At 45.9% G+C, this 16,701-nt stretch overlaps 1 protein-coding gene and 1 long non-coding RNA gene across 10 annotated transcripts in view; one reads left to right on the top strand and one right to left on the bottom strand.

The window, feature by feature from the left end:
• Positions 1-442: 442 nt before the first annotated feature.
• MCFD2 (multiple coagulation factor deficiency 2, ER cargo receptor complex subunit) overlaps positions 443-16,701 on the bottom strand; it is a 46,243-nt gene continuing 29,984 nt past the window's right edge. For 2 of the 9 annotated variants that reach the window (XM_081595954.1, XM_081595955.1), the window contains 3 exons: positions 4,694-4,854; positions 3,572-3,731; positions 443-1,944 (listed from right to left, as the gene is read on the bottom strand). In XM_081595954.1, the coding sequence (XP_081452080.1) occupies positions 1,816-1,944; positions 3,572-3,731; positions 4,694-4,854 (450 nt within the window). In that variant the 3' untranslated portion in view covers positions 443-1,815. Of the gene's footprint in view, positions 1,945-3,571; positions 3,732-4,693; positions 4,855-9,780; positions 10,053-10,122; positions 10,272-16,701 lie in introns of those variants that run through there. The other 7 variants (XM_081595961.1, XM_081595960.1, XM_081595958.1 and 4 more) reach the window with 6 other exon arrangements.
• Positions 10,393-15,967, top strand: LOC145547147 (uncharacterized). Its single transcript, XR_014083578.1, has 3 exons — positions 10,393-10,809; positions 15,516-15,666; positions 15,873-15,967. It is a non-coding gene; the product is annotated as an uncharacterized LOC145547147 (long non-coding RNA).

The raw sequence follows: 16,701 nt of genomic DNA, 5'->3' as shown, positions 1-16,701 counted from the left end.
AGGGAGGCAATGGTAACTTCTTCTTTTGCTTTCCTTTCAACTGGCAAAACAAAGTGTCATTTCCAAAAGTCCAGGGGAGACTGTGCTTCCTGCTTGGGCCAAGGGTGCTTTCAATAACGCTATCTAATTTAAATTTTCTGGCTAAGAAAAATCAGTCACCAAGACTCAAGGAGAAAACATTGTATTTTCCTAGACAATGTCATCATAATCTGAACTTGGCCAGAGAAGGAAGGTCCAAAAAGTGATTTCATGCAGAGGAAAAAAAATGCCTACAGAAGGAAAGTGACTGTCAATCCTAGATCTACCCCTGCAGAAAGGAACAAGGTAGTGCCAGGGAGGGTCCCAGCCCATGGGATGGGTCCCACCTGTAAATGCGGGCATTAAACCAACCAACCCTTTGGGTGGTAGGTGAAGAGGCCTATGTGGATAAAATCAACTGCTCTTTCATTTCATCAGTTTTATTGGTCATATATCCAGAATTCATTATATAAATCCTTCAAAATAACCAGTTATTACAAGAATAGTTTACAATTCAGCTCTGATTGCACAAATACTTGACACAGGAAACCATTTTTACAAATACTTATTTTTCTTATAAGAATACTTTAGTACAGAAAATAAGTCTATATATCTTACAGCAAATTTTATGCAGTTTTTTTTAACCCATTCAACCATCATTTCAGGTTTCCTATCACAGCATATCCATCACATTCCATAAACCAACTTATAATCTGCAGCCACTTCTGATTTTGAATTACAATTGAGATTCGCACTGTTAAGAGTTTTTAGGCTTCTTTTTCTACTGATCTGAAGGAATTCACGTATTCAGGTAGAAGAGGTAATTTAAACAACATTCCTTCTAGATCTCATGTGTGTCGGGTTAATCACTGTGCTTGGTGAAGAATCTTTTCACTTTTCAGTTAGGCTAGACCAGCTGGTAGTTCACCTCTGCTGTATCAAGCAGAAGGGATAAAGTCCTTACATTCTTAAGAGTTTCTAAACTGCAAAAACAAACCCTAGAAACAAGAGTTAAATACAAATACCTAGAAAGCTAAAATGTTTGCTAATGATGAGAAGTAGAGAACACTTTCAGAATTGAGGTCTCTCCTTGGTTGAAGAAGACATAAAAGATAGTGTAAAGATGAGGCAGTAGTATATTACAAAATATTGAAAAACTGAAAAAGGTGAATCACTTAGGTCAGTGGTGTGTTGTTCCCAAAGTGCCAGGAGATACAGAATCTTAGACTCTGGCTAGCTCAACTATTTGACATTCTTCTGATCTGTGGCTTTGAATAGCCTAATAAATATGCCCTTGACCAGAACAAGTAATCATTTAGGCCAGGGGAACTTTACAGAATACTGACCACGTTCCCCTGAAGAGACAGGACACCCCCAGGGGAAACATTTGGCATTCATTCCATTCCTTCAGTTACTGAAAAGTGTGTCCAGTTAGCAAAAGCTTGTCTTAACTTTTCAGGTAGCATGAATTAAAACCAAGAGCCTGGCAGCATTCTCCATCCAAGTTCCTGAGTGCTCAGCTCTGATCATCCAATATTCTTAAAAGGATTTTTTTATCAAGCCCTTGTCCAATAAGATATTTAACAGTACTTGGAGACTACAGTAGGTCCTATTCCTCTGCTTTCTTATTTCTCTTGATTTCTCTTTCTCACCCCAGTGTTGTAACAAGTAGCTATGGGTTTTTACCAAAATACCAAAGCAGTATTTTGGAAATGAGTTATTTTGCATTACGGAAAGTGTCCGATCACATTATAATGGGTCAGATTTGCATTTAACCGGGAGATGGCCACATCGGGTCTACTGCAGGGATTTTGCAAATTCGGCATAGTCGATGTATCCATCATTGTTCTTGTCATCGTCTCTCAAAACACCATCTATTAAGTTGATCAGCTCATCTTCGTTCATTGGTGCCTGCTCACTTCCCTCCTACAAGGTACAAATCACACCATGATGAGCTGCATCTTTTACTGAAAGCACCTGGTTAATGTCCAAAATAAAATGTCCACAGACTCCTTCAAATGTAGTACTTCTAGGAAATCCACAAGCCACATGTTAGATCCAGAGTCAATTCGCAGCAACCCAATTTAAAAATGGTATTTGGCAGTTAAAAGGACAATGCAATCAAAGTAGGCCCTTGCTGATTTGTTTTAAAAAATACTTTTCATTCTTTTTTCATTACCAAAGTCATACATGTTCATTGTAGAAAGCTGGGTCTGGCTTACAGAGAACTAGGAGTTTCATAGATTCCAGGACCCACAAATCCATCCTAAAGAAAAGCTCACAGCCCAGGCCCTCCCACAGGTCAGCTCCGCTAAAGTGGTAAGAGCCCACACTAGACATCTTGGGGTTAGGACAAGAGGAAGAAGGCATTGCCGACCAGCAGACCCCATTACAGTCTCTGAGGTGAAGGCACTTCTGCTCCAGAAGCAGGTGTGGCAGGGCTCACGTTGCCAAGGGCTGAGCTAATGCTGCTCATGCTGCTGCTGCTGCTAAGTCGCTTCAGTCGTGTCCAACTCTGTGCGACCCCATAGACGGCAGCCCATCAGGCTCCGCCGTCCCTGGGATTCTCTAGGCAAGAATACTGGAGTGGGTTGCCATTCCCTTCTCCAGTGCATGAAAGGGAAAAGTGAAAGTGAAGTCGCTCAGTCGTGTCTGACTCTTCGCGACCCCATGGACTGCAGCCTACCAGGCTCCTCCATCCATGGGATTTTCCAGGCAAGAGTGCTGGAGTGGGGTGCCATTGCCTTCTCCGAATGCTGCTCATACCTGTGGCCAGTTCATCCTCTGTCACTTCTCCCACGTCCTGACCCTTTCCTCTCCTGCCCACCACCATCCTCGCCTGCCAGGGCAGCTGGACCCCGATTCCTCTCTCAAAGCCAGTCTTTGCTAGCATCCATCAGTCTGCCTCCCACAGCAAACATGCATTAGTCATGCTGGTCTCCTGTGCAAAGCCGCTGGTGCTCCCCGCTACCCTCAGAGCAAACACAGTCCCGTTCAGCTGGTAGCCGGTGTGAGCACACGCCCCTCCCCAACTTTGCCTCTCCTCTTCTCTTGAGATTACGGTGTGGTCAAGTGGGACAGACATTAGATCTGGAGGCATAAGATCTGAGTTTCGGTTTCCTCACCTCTCAAATTAGAGATAATAACAAGGACATGACCACCATACTGTATCACCCAAACCCTCACTTATCATCAAATCCCTCGATCCCTTGGCCCATACTGGCCATTCTTCCCAAATGATATAACTTCTCCCCAGTTCTGCCTTTTGAATGTGGTCTGCCTTTCAGCTAGTTCTCAGACCCTGGCACACGGTGGAAATGCCAGTGGCACTTGCTAAAGATCCAAGGCAGGCTCTGGGGCTTCTGCCTCAGCTGGTCACCCTTTGTGAGAACGCCCTCTGAACAGGAAAAAAGGCAGAGCAGAAGGTGAGCAGAAAAAAGGAGAAGCAGTAATAGTGTTGCACAAGGATAGGGGAAGTCATCAAGAACAGGGACTGAGTCACCAGAGGGAGGCCCCTCCAAGATGCTGCCCCTTGGGCCACTGCCCGACCTACCTCCTTATGGACATGAGTGATGGCCGTGGAGAGTTCTAGGCCGTCAAGCAGATTGTTGCCATCATAATCATGCATTTTGAAATAATGGAGCTGCAGCTCTTGTGGGGACATCTCTGCCTCTGGTTTGTTGATGACACCTTCGAGATGCTCCATGATATGCCTAAAGAACGACAGTGAAGCTCAGACCACTTGGCAGCAATGCTGGGCTGGGATCCTGCTGAAATCTTAAGCACTCTGAAAAGTTCAAGATCTTCAAGTACATCCATCCCAGAAAAACTAACAGGAACAGTGGCAGACTACTCTCCAAGAAGACAGATGTAGGCAAGGCCATGAAAGGAGTAGGGGAAAAAAAAAAATTAAACAGTTCATCTGTTATGCTGGCAAGATTATGGGTGCTTTTTCCTTTTTATTATTAGAATATGGTTATAACATTTGGGTGTGTCTGTGCATGTTCAGTCGTATCCGACTCTTTGCGACCCCTTGGACTGTAGCCCGTCAGGCTCCTCTGTCCATGGAATTTTCTGGGCAAGAATATTAAAGTGGGTTGCCATTTCCTACTCCAGGGGATCTTCCAGACCTTAGGACTGAACCCATGTCTCTTGAGTCTTCTGCAATGGCAGGCAGGTTCTTTACCTAACATTGTTGGGGGTATTTTTATTTTTTCTTAAAGCAATTTAAGGATAATAGAGCAAGAATTGTAGACAGGAATGTGTGAGGCTAACTCTCCCAGGGTAAAAGTTCCAACAAATGATGCAATGTTTGAACACGCCAAGAAAAAAGAAAAAAGAAAAAGATCTTGTCAAAAGCAAGAAACCTTAGCTCTATTTTGGACTCTGCCACTACTGCTGGTGTCTGTGTCTATCTGCCTGTCTGCACTGAAAGAGAGAGACAGAATGAATTCAGGAAAGCCATTCATCCTTTTTGGGTCTCATCTGTGATATGATAGCAAAAAAAAAGAACACCTGGACTTACAGGTAGCTACAAGGAATAAACACCGTGCTTGGAAAAATGTCAAGGGGTTGTACTAATAGTAGAAGGCAAAGGGGACAGCGTATGCCTTTGTAACTGGCCGCAGCTGCAGACAGGGCGGCCCCTGGACCACAGCCCTGGCTGAATACGTACTCTTGGTCATGCACTGTGTTCTTATCCAGGCCCATGTTGCCGTGATGGGAGAAGCTGGCCCCGGGCTCCTCGGCCCTGGCACCTGGGGCACAAAAGGCCCAGAGCAAGCCACACAGGAAGGGGATTCTGAGCAGTCGCAGAGATCTCATGGTCACCGGCACCTGGGAGGTGGGGAACAAGAAGGTGAAGACGAGAACACCAGAACTGAGGTTCTTTCAAAACTTGACACAGCACACTCCTGGAACTGGGTGAAGGAGCAGGGCTAGGGAAGAGAACTGGCCAGCTCCGCCACCAGACTGCAGGATGACCTTGGGCTCTCCAGGTCCCCATCATTCAAATCGGCTGGCGGGTCCATGACCTTTCCTGAAGCACCTTCAGAATGCCAAGCAGCTCAATGAGAGCTTACCGGGATCTGGAGAGCACTCCTGCCTACAAGCAGCTTACAGTCCGGTGAGAGAAATACTTCCTGCCGAGAGCACTAATCAAGGCAGAAAGTGAGGAGTATTCAAGAAAGATGAAATCCTTTGAGAGTTCAGAGGACGAAGTGTCCTTTGGGCTAGAGAAAGCCAGAGGTTAACAGACATGGGGACGCTTCAGCAGGTCCAGATAGAGGGGTGTGCAGTGAAGTGCAGGACCTGAAGGACAAGTGGAAGGTATCAGTAGAAGGGTGGGTGCAGACAAGTGGGAGAGAAACTCCAAGTGGGTGAGTCAGAATTGAGCTTAGAGGGTATGGAGTGGATGGAACAGTGGGCAACAGGCTGCAGAGGCTGACCAGGCCATGCTGGAGACAGCTCAGCATGCTAAACCAGAGGCTGACATTGCCTGGGGATGAATGGGAGCCACTGAGGGAGATGAGAGCAGAGATGGTTTCAGTGCAATGGGGAAGGTATTAGGTAGAGTGAGAGCAGAGACAGGGGTTGAGGGAAACAATGGGTGGGTTAGATCAAGGCCCATGGCAGTGGACATTAATCCCTGCCTTGTCCACCTCCCAGGGCTGTGAGGGAGGCAAATAATTGAGCCATGTGAAAGAGCCCTGGGGAGGAGAGCTCCACAGGGATTAGGTTCCATCAAGTACTTCCGGGGTTTGGTTGGACTTGGAGTCGGGGTCAACAAGGAGACACAGCTGGCTACACAGCAAGCTCCTCAAGGGCAGGAGTGCCTTGTTCCCACCTGTACCCCACCAAGGCTCAGGCAGCCTTACTTAATTGCTATTAAACTGAAAGTCCTGATCTTTCCAGGGCTTATAGACTGACCTCTACAAAAAAAAGAAGTTGAAGGACAGCCAGGAGACCTCTACTCAGAGGTGTTCCGGCCCCTCTCACCTACCCCAAGAGGCTCTGGAGGGCGGGACCCTAGGAAAATGCCATCCCCACAATGTTTAGGAAAATTTCCCGGATCCGCTTTGCTGGATATCAGCAGTATATCCTCCCTTAAGGAGACAATGGTCCCTGGGATATATAACTTCTAGGTGTAAAAAGAAGCATCAAGTCTCGCAACTGAATAGGGACATCAAAATGCAATTGTCATATTTCATAACAGAAAAAGACGTTCAATACACACCAAGTGAAAAAGAGCAGACTACAAAAGTCTGTAAAGAATAATTCATTTTGGGGAAATTCCCTGGTGGTCCAGTGGTTAAGATTCAGTGCTTTCACTGCTGTGGGTCTGAGTTCAGTCCCTGGTTGGGGAACTAAGATTCCACAAGCCGTGTGGTGCAGCCAAAAAAAAAAAATTCATTTTTGTAAAAAACAAAACAATGTATGTATATTTCTCATACACAGAACAAAGACTAAAAACTATTAACAAAGATTACTTTCTGAATTATGAGATTAGGAGTGACTTTTATTTTTCTTCTCTTTATTTTTCCATTGCTTCTAAAATTTCTACTATAAACATGTTTTTCTTTACAAATATGCATTTAATGCAATTCATCCCATAATTTTGTTCCAGTTCTATATGGATGGAATAAAAAGGGGGATTCTGGTTGAGTCTCATCTCTAGAAAATAATTCAGGAACAGCCAGAAACTACATCCCAATTTTACCAAATAGAAGTGTCCAGACACTGATGAGGCCACTGCCATTCTACCTGGTACCTGAAAGCAAGGTCTCAGGTTACTCTCCGCAAAGACTGCCCCAACCAGAGAAGAACAGCTTGTTCTGACCACACACTGGAGAGTTCTGGGACAGGAGGGACCAGAGGGGGAAGCCTTTAAGATTCATAATGCATTAGATGTCTCTTTCTCCAGCAAGCTTTATTCAATTTCAAGTCTGGCTTAGACGGTCTTCCCATATGCTCCTAAGTGCTTCCCTTCAGAAGGGTCCTGTCTCTTGCTGACAACAGCTGTGCATGTGTCTGTGAACATGTCTGATGACCTCTCGGTACCCTCTGTTGGACTGGGCTCTGTGAGGCCGGGGACTGGATTCACATTCACAGCACTGGGCACAGTTCCTGCACAGATGCTGGTGGTTCTCAGCCTTCGTGCCATGGTCCCTGGGAGCTGGGGGGTTATCATCCTCACCCATACATGCCAGGTTCTGATGTCAATGTAACTGAGGATGAAGCTTGGTTTTGGCGCTATCTATCAGATAGTAGAGCTCAGTGATCAACAGACTGGTGGCACCATCTCCTATAACCATGTGGTTGGATACTTAGTATATCAGATAGGGGTGGGGTGAGGGGGAGAGGTTCTATTGGAATAACACCAAAAAGCAACCAAGTGCTTGGTAATATAGTAACTTTGAGTCCAAATTATCCCCTCCAGAGTCAGACACAACTGAAGTGACTTAGCAGCAGCAGCAACAGCAAAGGAGACAGGATAAAGGCCAAGAACCATCACTTGGGGCTTACCCCATTTTGGTTTGCTATGCCAGGTTTCTAACCTTGAGACCAGAACAAAAGCCAAATCTGCAAACACAGAAGAGAAACTCCCCCTAGCAAGTGCTACAAGAAGAACAGGGAATCTGACTGCCACCTGACAAACCATACTGCTCACACTGAAAAGGAAATATTAGCAATCCCTTCCGCCAAAAGAACAAGTTGCATCATCCACACTCCAACTATTTAGCTCAAGGCCATAAGCAAAGTGCTTCGCAGATAAGCCCCAGGAGTTCCTGGGTTTACTGGCCTTTCAGAAAGTGTAAAGGCTAGGCTGGAGAAAAATCCAGAGGAGGAGAGATTTCTGAATTTGAGACATCCTTCACAGGAGTTCTGAGGAGAAGCGCTAGACCGTTGATGGTGGCCAGCTCCCACAGGGCTTTGACTGTAACAGGGCTTTCCTCCTGGCTCCAGCAGCCTCTTCCAGTCCTCGGGCATTTGTTCCCATTGGTTCCACCTGTCCATCCTCCCTCTTCCTTCCAGGCCCAATTCAAATGTCATCTCTGTGTTCTCTCAGCCAAAACCAACTGTTCCCTCCTCTGACCTCAAGTCTGCCGTCTCTCACACTCCCTTGGCCTTAACATATGGTCACATACTGTTCTCCTTTTATTTTTCTCTTTCCCTCCCTCTGTGAAGATGGGGAAGCTATTTTCTCTGACTCTCCTTTACCCTAGTGAATTTATAATAAAATACTGAGCTCACCTGGCATAGCATGCCTTCACTCTGTATCAGGGCTCTGGGCCCCGGAACCCAGGTGTGTTGTTCCATATCACAGAGGATCTGACCTAAGCTAGAAAAATAACTTCCCTCGGGAGTCCTCCCAGCAGTGGTTTGGCCTAGCTCACTCTTATTGTGTCCTTAGTCTTATCAGCACCGAAGAGTTTGGAGCCAGCCTTCCTCCCAGCAGTTGTAGGCAACTTTTCTCTCATGCTATTGCCCTCAGTTAAGAATCAAACTCAAAGTAGCCACCCATCCTGTACCCAGAGTCGATGCCAAAGAAAAACTCTGACTGGTACTTCCCCATTTAAAACTGCCATGGTCCTGGACTGAAAGTAAGGAAAGAACCAAGTTCCTAGACAAAGAAACCTCTACATGGGCTGGGGGTTGAGAACTGGTTCTGGAGAAGCAGGCAGTTAATAACTTGATCTATTTGTTCATTTGGGAGGGAGCTGCCATGCTTCATTTATACATTTAACTAAACTGTTTCCTGGGTTTCCCTGGTGGCTCAGCAGTAAAGAATCTGCCTGCAATGCAGGAGACATGGGGTTCAATCCCTGGGTTGGGAAGATCCCCTGGAGAAGGAAATGGCAACCCACTCCAGTATTCTTGCCTGGGAAATCCCATGGACAGAGGAGCCTGGCAGGCCATAGTTCATGGGATTGCAAAAGAGTTGGATGTGACTAAACTACAACAACAACTTCACTAAACAGCTTGGTGCTACACAAGGTTCTGAGGACAGGTATGTCTGAGGATAGGATATTCTGTGTGAAAAGAATCAGACAGGCTCCTGTCACACAGATTACAGCCCAGTGGAAAAGACCAGTAAATGGGACAGCCGTAGGGTACGGCAATAGCCCCAACCTCTACCTGGGTTAATATATGAAGGATGATTTTTTTTCAATTAAAGGATAGCACTTCAGGTAGAGCAAACATACTGCAACAAACACCTAAGCCTAGAAGGAACTTGGTCCAATCTGGGAACTAAAAAGGGTTCAATGTGGTTGAAGACAGTATAGTGGAGATGGATGAGTTAGTAAAGTAAAACGAAGACAGGTCACCAAGGGCATTGAAAGCGATGTTCAAGAGCTTGTAAGAGCAATGGGGATCCACAGAAGGAAGATCAGGGGATGGGGGGAGGGTGCTGGTGATCGTGATCATATTTCTGTTTTAAGGCCATCACTCTGGCTTTCCAATATATAACAAAGCACAGAGGATGGAGAAGGGGCACAGGGGAGAGATGATTGTGGCCTGAACTTGCTAGAGCAGAGGAACTGGGCGTGGAGAAGTCAATGTATCCAACAGAGATTTGTGATGGATTCGATGTGGATGGGTAAAGCGTGCAGGAGGTGAGAATGACGTGCAGGTCTCTGCTTGGGCACCTGGATGGATGGCGGTGCCATGCCCACACAGGGGATTCAAGGGAGGAATACAGGCTTCCCCGCCTCCCTGTTCCCCTGGCACAGCCTGGCCAAGCTCGGCCCCCGTCAGGACCTGTTTACTGTCTCTGTCTCTGTCTCTCCCAGAGAGAGACGGGGTACCAGGCGCAGACAGTGAGCAACAACTCAGGCCCAAGCGCAGGTCCACCGCAGGTCTTTCGAAGAGCGCGGAGATCGACCCCGGCCCGCCCATCAAGCTTTAAAGCCCCTACGGCATATGCCCCGGGAGGGAGGCTCTGCTCCTAGTCGGCTAGCTTCCCGCGGCGGCTCGGGGTCCGAGACCCCCACCCAGGCCGCTCTTGCCTTGCAACCGTAGCCAGAAGCCCCGAAGCCCCGAGACCCCCCCGAAGGAACGCCAGGATCCCGCCCCGCTGCAGACTCCTGAATGCCGCCCCACGAACCTCCTCCTCCAAGGTCAGGTCACAGGGATCACAGGCCGCAGCCGGGTCGCGGGAGGCCCCGGGTTCACTCACTCTCGCTGCCACCAGCTTTTCCCCAGACGCGAAGCCCTACAGCATGAGCCTCACCAGCTCCCGTCCTCAGTACGTTTTCCCTCCGCCCCGCCCCTGTCCTGGCCCGCTGTGCGCACGCGCATCCCTTTCTGCCCGCCCATTGGCGCCGCGGGCCCCGCCTCTGACCAGTGCCGGATCTGGCGGGCCGCTGGGGTAATTCCACGTGTAACGGGCTCAGGCCCAGTAAGGGCTGGGCGGAGGTATTTCTTCTGTCTACCTTCCATAGGGCAACACTCGGTTGGATCCTGAGTTGGACCACCTGAACCCCCAAGTTCATAGGGGCTAGGCAAGCCCGGAAGCCCCCAGGAATGTAGTAGGATGAGGACGTTAGATGGCGGATGCAACTGGCCCCCAAACTGGCTTTCAGCTCCACCACCACCTCCACCTCTACAGGTTCCTGGGTTTCTCTGACTGCAAGTTTGGAAAAAATATAATAGTGTGAAGAAAAAAATTGTTGCCTGCCATTCCAGTTCTGTCAGGATCAAGCCATTAGCCCCTGCAGTTGCTCACCAACCGTGGACCCTGGGGCCAATTTTAGGATGGAGAAAAACAGGAAACATCATGTACTTCAGGTATACTTAGATAGGTTAAGATGCATCTCTAAGGAAAAAATTCAAACAACCCTAGGAAATACAGAACTGCTGTGGGCTCAGCCAGGGATTGAAGATGATGCAGGGACTTGGTTGAGAGAATCATGTTGGGAGTCTGGGAACTGGGAGAACCAAGCACCCAGGCTTCTTATCTTTTTATGGGTTGGCAGAATGAAGAAAGAAACATGAATGGTGAAAATATTGTCTAGGATCAAGTACCACTTTCTAGTTTTAGTAGCTCAGAAAATTATTTCCTCCCTTCTCTGACCATTGTGGCAGGAGAGCAGGGGCTTAGTTGCTCAGTCATTTCTGTCTCTGTGACCCCATGGACTGTAGCCAGCCAGGTTCCTCTGCCCGTGCGATTCTCCAGACAAGAATACTGGAGTAGATTGCCATTCCCTTCTCCAGGGAGTCTTCCTGACCCAGAGATTGAACCCAGGTTTCCTGCTTTAGAAGCAGATTCTTTACCATCTGAGGATAGAGAAAATCGTATTAATCCCAGACTCCTCCTCCTTTCCTTACTCTGAAGTTTGAGTTAGTTTTATCTAGTTCATTTTTCAGCTCTCCCTCTGCCGTCCATCCATTCTTCCATCTGGTTGTTTGTTCATTCATTTAGTAACATTTCTTGAGTACCTCCTAGGTACTAGGCTCTGTGCTAGGAGTTAACCAGAGAAATGAATACAAACAAGAAATGGTCTCCTTCAACAAGTTCAGTGTCTGATAGATGGATAAAGCATTTCTCATTCTATTTATCCAACACTTCCACTTTTTCTGTGGATCTTATCCTGCGTCATCTCTCGCTTGAATCACCAATCGCTCCCTCTCTAATAGACCATCCCCAGGATCATTTCATCTTGCTGTGGTTTCTTCTCCACTGCATTACTGAAACTGCAGTCTCCATGCAAATTCAGTGGTGCCTTCTCCTTTTCTTTGTTTTTACTCTCTCTCTCAGTACTATTCCTCACAGTCATTCCTACTTTGAAACACATTTTGTTTCTAGATGCCATGTACTCTTGGTACCTCACTGGCCATTCTTTCTTGGGTTCTTTTCACTGACTTCTCACCTGCTCAACCTATAAATACCAGGGTGCTTAGGGTTCTATCCTTAGTCCCTTTTTTTGTCTACCTATGCACTCTGCTTATGTGATTTCATCTAATCGTGTGGTCTTAGGTGCCATTTATAAGCAGATGACTCAAAAAAAAGATTTCTAACAATGACCTCAGGAGAAGGCAATGGCACCCCACTCCGTTACTCTTGCCTGGAAAATCCCATGGATGGAGGAGCCTGGTAGGCTGCAGTCCATGGCGTCGCTAAGAGTCAGACATGACTGAGTGACTTCACTTTCACTTTTCACTCTCATGCATTGGAGAAGGAAATGGCAACCCACTCCAGTGTTCTTGCCTGGAGAATCCCAGAGACGGGGGAGCCTGGTGGGCTGCCATCTATGGGGTCGCACAGCGTTGGACACGACTGAAGCGACTTAGCAGCAGCAGCAACAATGACCTCAGCCTGTAAGTCCTGACTCCTCAAAATAACTGCCTACTTGCCATCTCCACAGGAGTGTCTAACTAGGATCCCAAACTTAACTTGGCCCACTGAAATATTTTCACCCCCAAACATGTACCTCTTTGTTTTTCCCAGTTTAGCAAATGTCACTGCCATCCATTTAGTTGTTCAAGCCAGATTCTAGGAGCTACATTTCCACCCCCCACCCCTCAGCTTTACTGAGGTATAACTAACACCCAGGAAACCATCATCTGCTACTTAAACTACTGTGAGAACTTATTGACCTCCCTTGCTCCATTTTAGTCCATGAGACATTTGTTTAAGCCATTTATAGAGGAGTGTTCTAGAACTTGTAGCTGAACCCATCCCTAACAGGCAAATAACTTGTTACTAGAAGTAGGACACAAAAACCAAATACTAAAGTGTGGGATTGGCTAACTGAAGGTTAAGGTAGCCAGTGGTGAAGACTCTCTATTCCGTATTGGAAAGTTGATGACCAACATGTTAAGTAGTAAAGAGTTGAACTGCTGTCACTTGCTAGACCTTGGAAAAAACCCACATGCCAACCAAAGTTGTATTATAGGAGAAATCTCAGGAACAATACAGGACACTTGAGAGTGTTGCCTTTTTTTCTTCCTTTTTAAAGTAGCTTTGAGCAAAGTCCTTCAAGAGTGGCAAATCCAGATTAGAGGAACGGATTTGAAAGCAGAGATTAAAGAAAACCAGGCCTTGGTGAGAGAGGAGGCCTTGATGAGGTGCAGCTCACAACCTAAACTAGCTGAGTCTCACAATTTGAAACCTTGCTGGGTTGAAATAAACAATTTTCTTTGAATATCCAAGTTGAAGTCAGAATAAATGGAGACAGGGAAGAGGCAACTTTATCAGGAGATAAGATAGAGGCCCAAGGGAGCAAAGATGGACCACAGGTGGCTTCTCTACCTGCTTTGTTTTGAATTACCTCCACTGCAACTGAGCACACACAGACCAGCCCCTGTAAGACTTAAATATTCTTATACTTGGTCTTGCTTGTTTTCCAAAAAGAAACATTTGAAGTATACACAAGAAACTAATAAAAGAGAACAGAGGTGAGAATAAGACCTCATTTTATACCTTTTTGTATTGCTTTCATTTTTAAAAAGTCAAATATATTACCTATTTGGGGGGAAATATAGTCTTTCATTAGAAAACCATTTGAGGACTCTTTAGATAAGTTATATGATTGTGATTACTCATGCATAGACTTGACCAGAAGCCTAACAAATAGTGGAGGGAGTCATGTATCCTTAAAATCTCAAGCCTGGTCAATGGTGGTCGTCCCTGTTAACAAGGGAGGGGCTGCCAGATCCCCTACAATAACCTGATACATGGTCACGGAAGAGACCCCTTGTTTCTGTCCAGCAGGACTGGATTGGATGTGGTTTACTGACTGGGGTATACTCTATGTTTTTTATTCTCTTTTTTTTCTGAAAAGAAGAGTTTTATTATTTCTTCACATTGTGCATTGACTGTATTTCCCTATATTTTGATTGGTTTTCTTCTTTATAGCTTATTGATGCACGGTTGTTCAGAAAAAAACACACTCCTGTTTTCCTTTACTTGCACGCACAATATTTCTGACAGCAGATGTGTGGGGTGTTTTCCCCACACTAAGCAATTCTCTGCAACACCAGCTGAGTGTTCTACAATGCAATTCAATTATGACACTAACTGAAGTTAGTACAGTCCCCACAGATAAAGGACTCAGCTGCATAAGACTGCTGCCCACTTCCGATTCCAAGCTCAGTAAGTATGTCCCCAGGTTAACCATGACTTCTGTCAGACTCGGCTACAAATTGAAGGTTCCCATGACTCCCTCCTGAGATTTTATCACCTGCTAGAACAGCTCACAGAACTCAGAGAAACATTTACTTGCATTTCCCAGTTTATTTTATAGTACAGGTTATCATAAAGGGTACAGATGAACAGCTAGATGAAGAAATATATAGAGTGAGGTCCGGAAAGGCACAAAGCACAGGAGCCCCTGTCTCTTTGGAGTGTGGTACCCCACCCTGCAGACATGTGGATATATTCACCAACCCAGAAGCTGTTCAAACCCTGTACCACTGAGATTTTTATGAAGGCTTCCCCACACAGGCATAATTGATGATTAACTCAATCTCCAGTCCTTTCCCTTTCTTGGAGGCTAGTGGGTAGAGCTAAAAGCTCCACCTGTCTAATCATGGCTTGGTCTTTTGGTGACCAGACCCATCCTGAAGCCATCCAGGGGCCCACCAAGGGTCACCACATTAGAACAAAGGACACTCCAATCACCAAGGAAATTCCAAGGGATTTAAAAATCATCACAAACCAGGGTCAAAGGCCAAATATTAGAACAAAGATGTTCCTAGTGCTCCTGTCACATAAGAAATTACAACAGAATTACAGCTCTGTGCCAGGAACCAAGGGCATATATATATATATATATACATATATATATATATATGTGTGTGTGTGTGTATATATATATATATATACATATATATATACATATTTTTTTTCTATTATTCCACAATAGTATACACAAAAGTATACATACAGAAAAGCATACAGCTCAATAAACTTTCAGAAATTGAATACCCCATATAACCAGCACCCAGATCAAGAAGCAGAACATTACCAACATCCTAGGACACCTGCCTGTGCTCCCTTGCAAGCACCACCCTCTTCCTGAAAGGTAACTGCTATCCTGACTTTTTCTAATACCACAGAGCGGCTTTTACTTGTTTTTGTTTTTTCTATAAATGGAACTACACAGTACATACTCTTGCCTATAGCTTCTTTTACACTGCATTGTTTTGAAATTTGTACATAGTGTGTACATCTAGAACATTCATCCTTATTTCTGTATGCTGCTCCCTTTTCCCTTCTACCCTCAGTGGACATCTGGGTCGTTTCCAGTTTCAGGTTGTTATAAATTATGCTGCTTCAAACTTTGTAGAACACATGTTTTCTTGCACATCTGCTCACGTCTCTGTCAGGTATTCACCCGGCTCGGAGTGAATGCAGGTGTTCAGTTGTATTAGATCGTGCCAAAACTCTTTCAAAGTGGCTGCGTCAATTTAGACCAGCAAGAGCATATGGTGTTCTATTGGTCCCCATTCTCTCCAACACTTGGTACGTCCCCTCTTTCTCATTTTTGCAGACAATGAACTTGTCTTGGCTTAAATCATCCAACCATGAGAAGCCACACCTGAACCTCAAAGAGGGTCCTGCAGAGTACACAGAGAACCTGGACTCCAAGCGGCAGGCAGGAGCTGGCTGAGATTCCTGCCTAGGATTACCTCCTGTATGGAGTGAGTGCCCCGCCCCCCCAGGTTAAATATGTATGTGCATAGGTTTTAAGTAACCCAAGAGATACACCAGGCCAACACGGGTGAGTTAAGAGTGCGTGATAGCCCAGTTTCCATTTTCAACACCCTTCTCTCTTGTCTATCTCTACAGTAAAGGCTAAAATACATTAAACACTCACTTCCCCATTTTTTTTTTTTTTTTTTTGCAGCTCGATGACCAGGGAACACAGTTCTGGGCAATGAGGCATAAGGGGAACTTGGGAAATCTTTTGCTTTTCTAATAAAGGAGACAAGTGCAGACCTCTCCCCTTCCTCCAGTTCTGAATGGGGATGTATAGCCTCAACCATGGAGGGAAGTGGGAGAGGATTTAGAAAGACTACCCCAATGCTGTGGGGCCACTGAACCAACACCAGCAGCTGCTTACTTCCAGATATCCTCTTATGAGCAGAGGACTCCTGTTTGTTTAAGCCTCTCTAAGACAGTTATTTGCAGTCCAAAGCATTCCCAAGTGACACAGAGGCCAAGCAAGATGTGGACTCAGATGGGAATTGGATTTGTCTATGTGAGGTCACTGTGGGCTCAGAGACTAGTTTATGTGGAATTCTGGGCAGCAGCCAATGTACAGTGGGTGGTGAGTGCCTGGCAGGTAAGACTGGGTATAGCAAGTGAGGGCAAGCCTTTCAAGTTTGCCTGTGAGGGAAAGGAAAGTAGCTGGAGGAGGACACAGGATCCAGAAGGGTTGTCTTTAAGGTGGAGGACCTTGTGCATGTCGAAATCATTTTGAGGAGGAGCCCAGCAAAGACGATATTGAAAAGAGCATAGTGGAAAAAACTGAAAGAATAAGGTTATTGAGGAGGCAGGAGAGAATGGATATGAGTGTTAGCCTGAAATTTGGGCATGCTGAACTGCTTTTGTCATGTCCAACTCTTTGTGACCCCATAGACTGTAGCCCACCAGGCTCCTCTGTCCATGGGATTCTCCAGGCAAGAATATTGGAATGAGTTGCCATTTCCTGCTCCAGGGGTCTTTCTTACCCA

This window comes from Giraffa tippelskirchi, chromosome 4, assembly GCF_054371585.1.
Source record: "Giraffa tippelskirchi isolate mGirTip1 chromosome 4, T2T-mGirTip1v1.2.pri, whole genome shotgun sequence".
Lineage (NCBI taxonomy): Eukaryota > Metazoa > Chordata > Mammalia > Artiodactyla > Giraffidae > Giraffa > Giraffa tippelskirchi.
The sequence above is the reverse complement of the archived record's forward strand: the minus strand, read 5'-3'. Positions and strand labels throughout refer to the sequence as shown.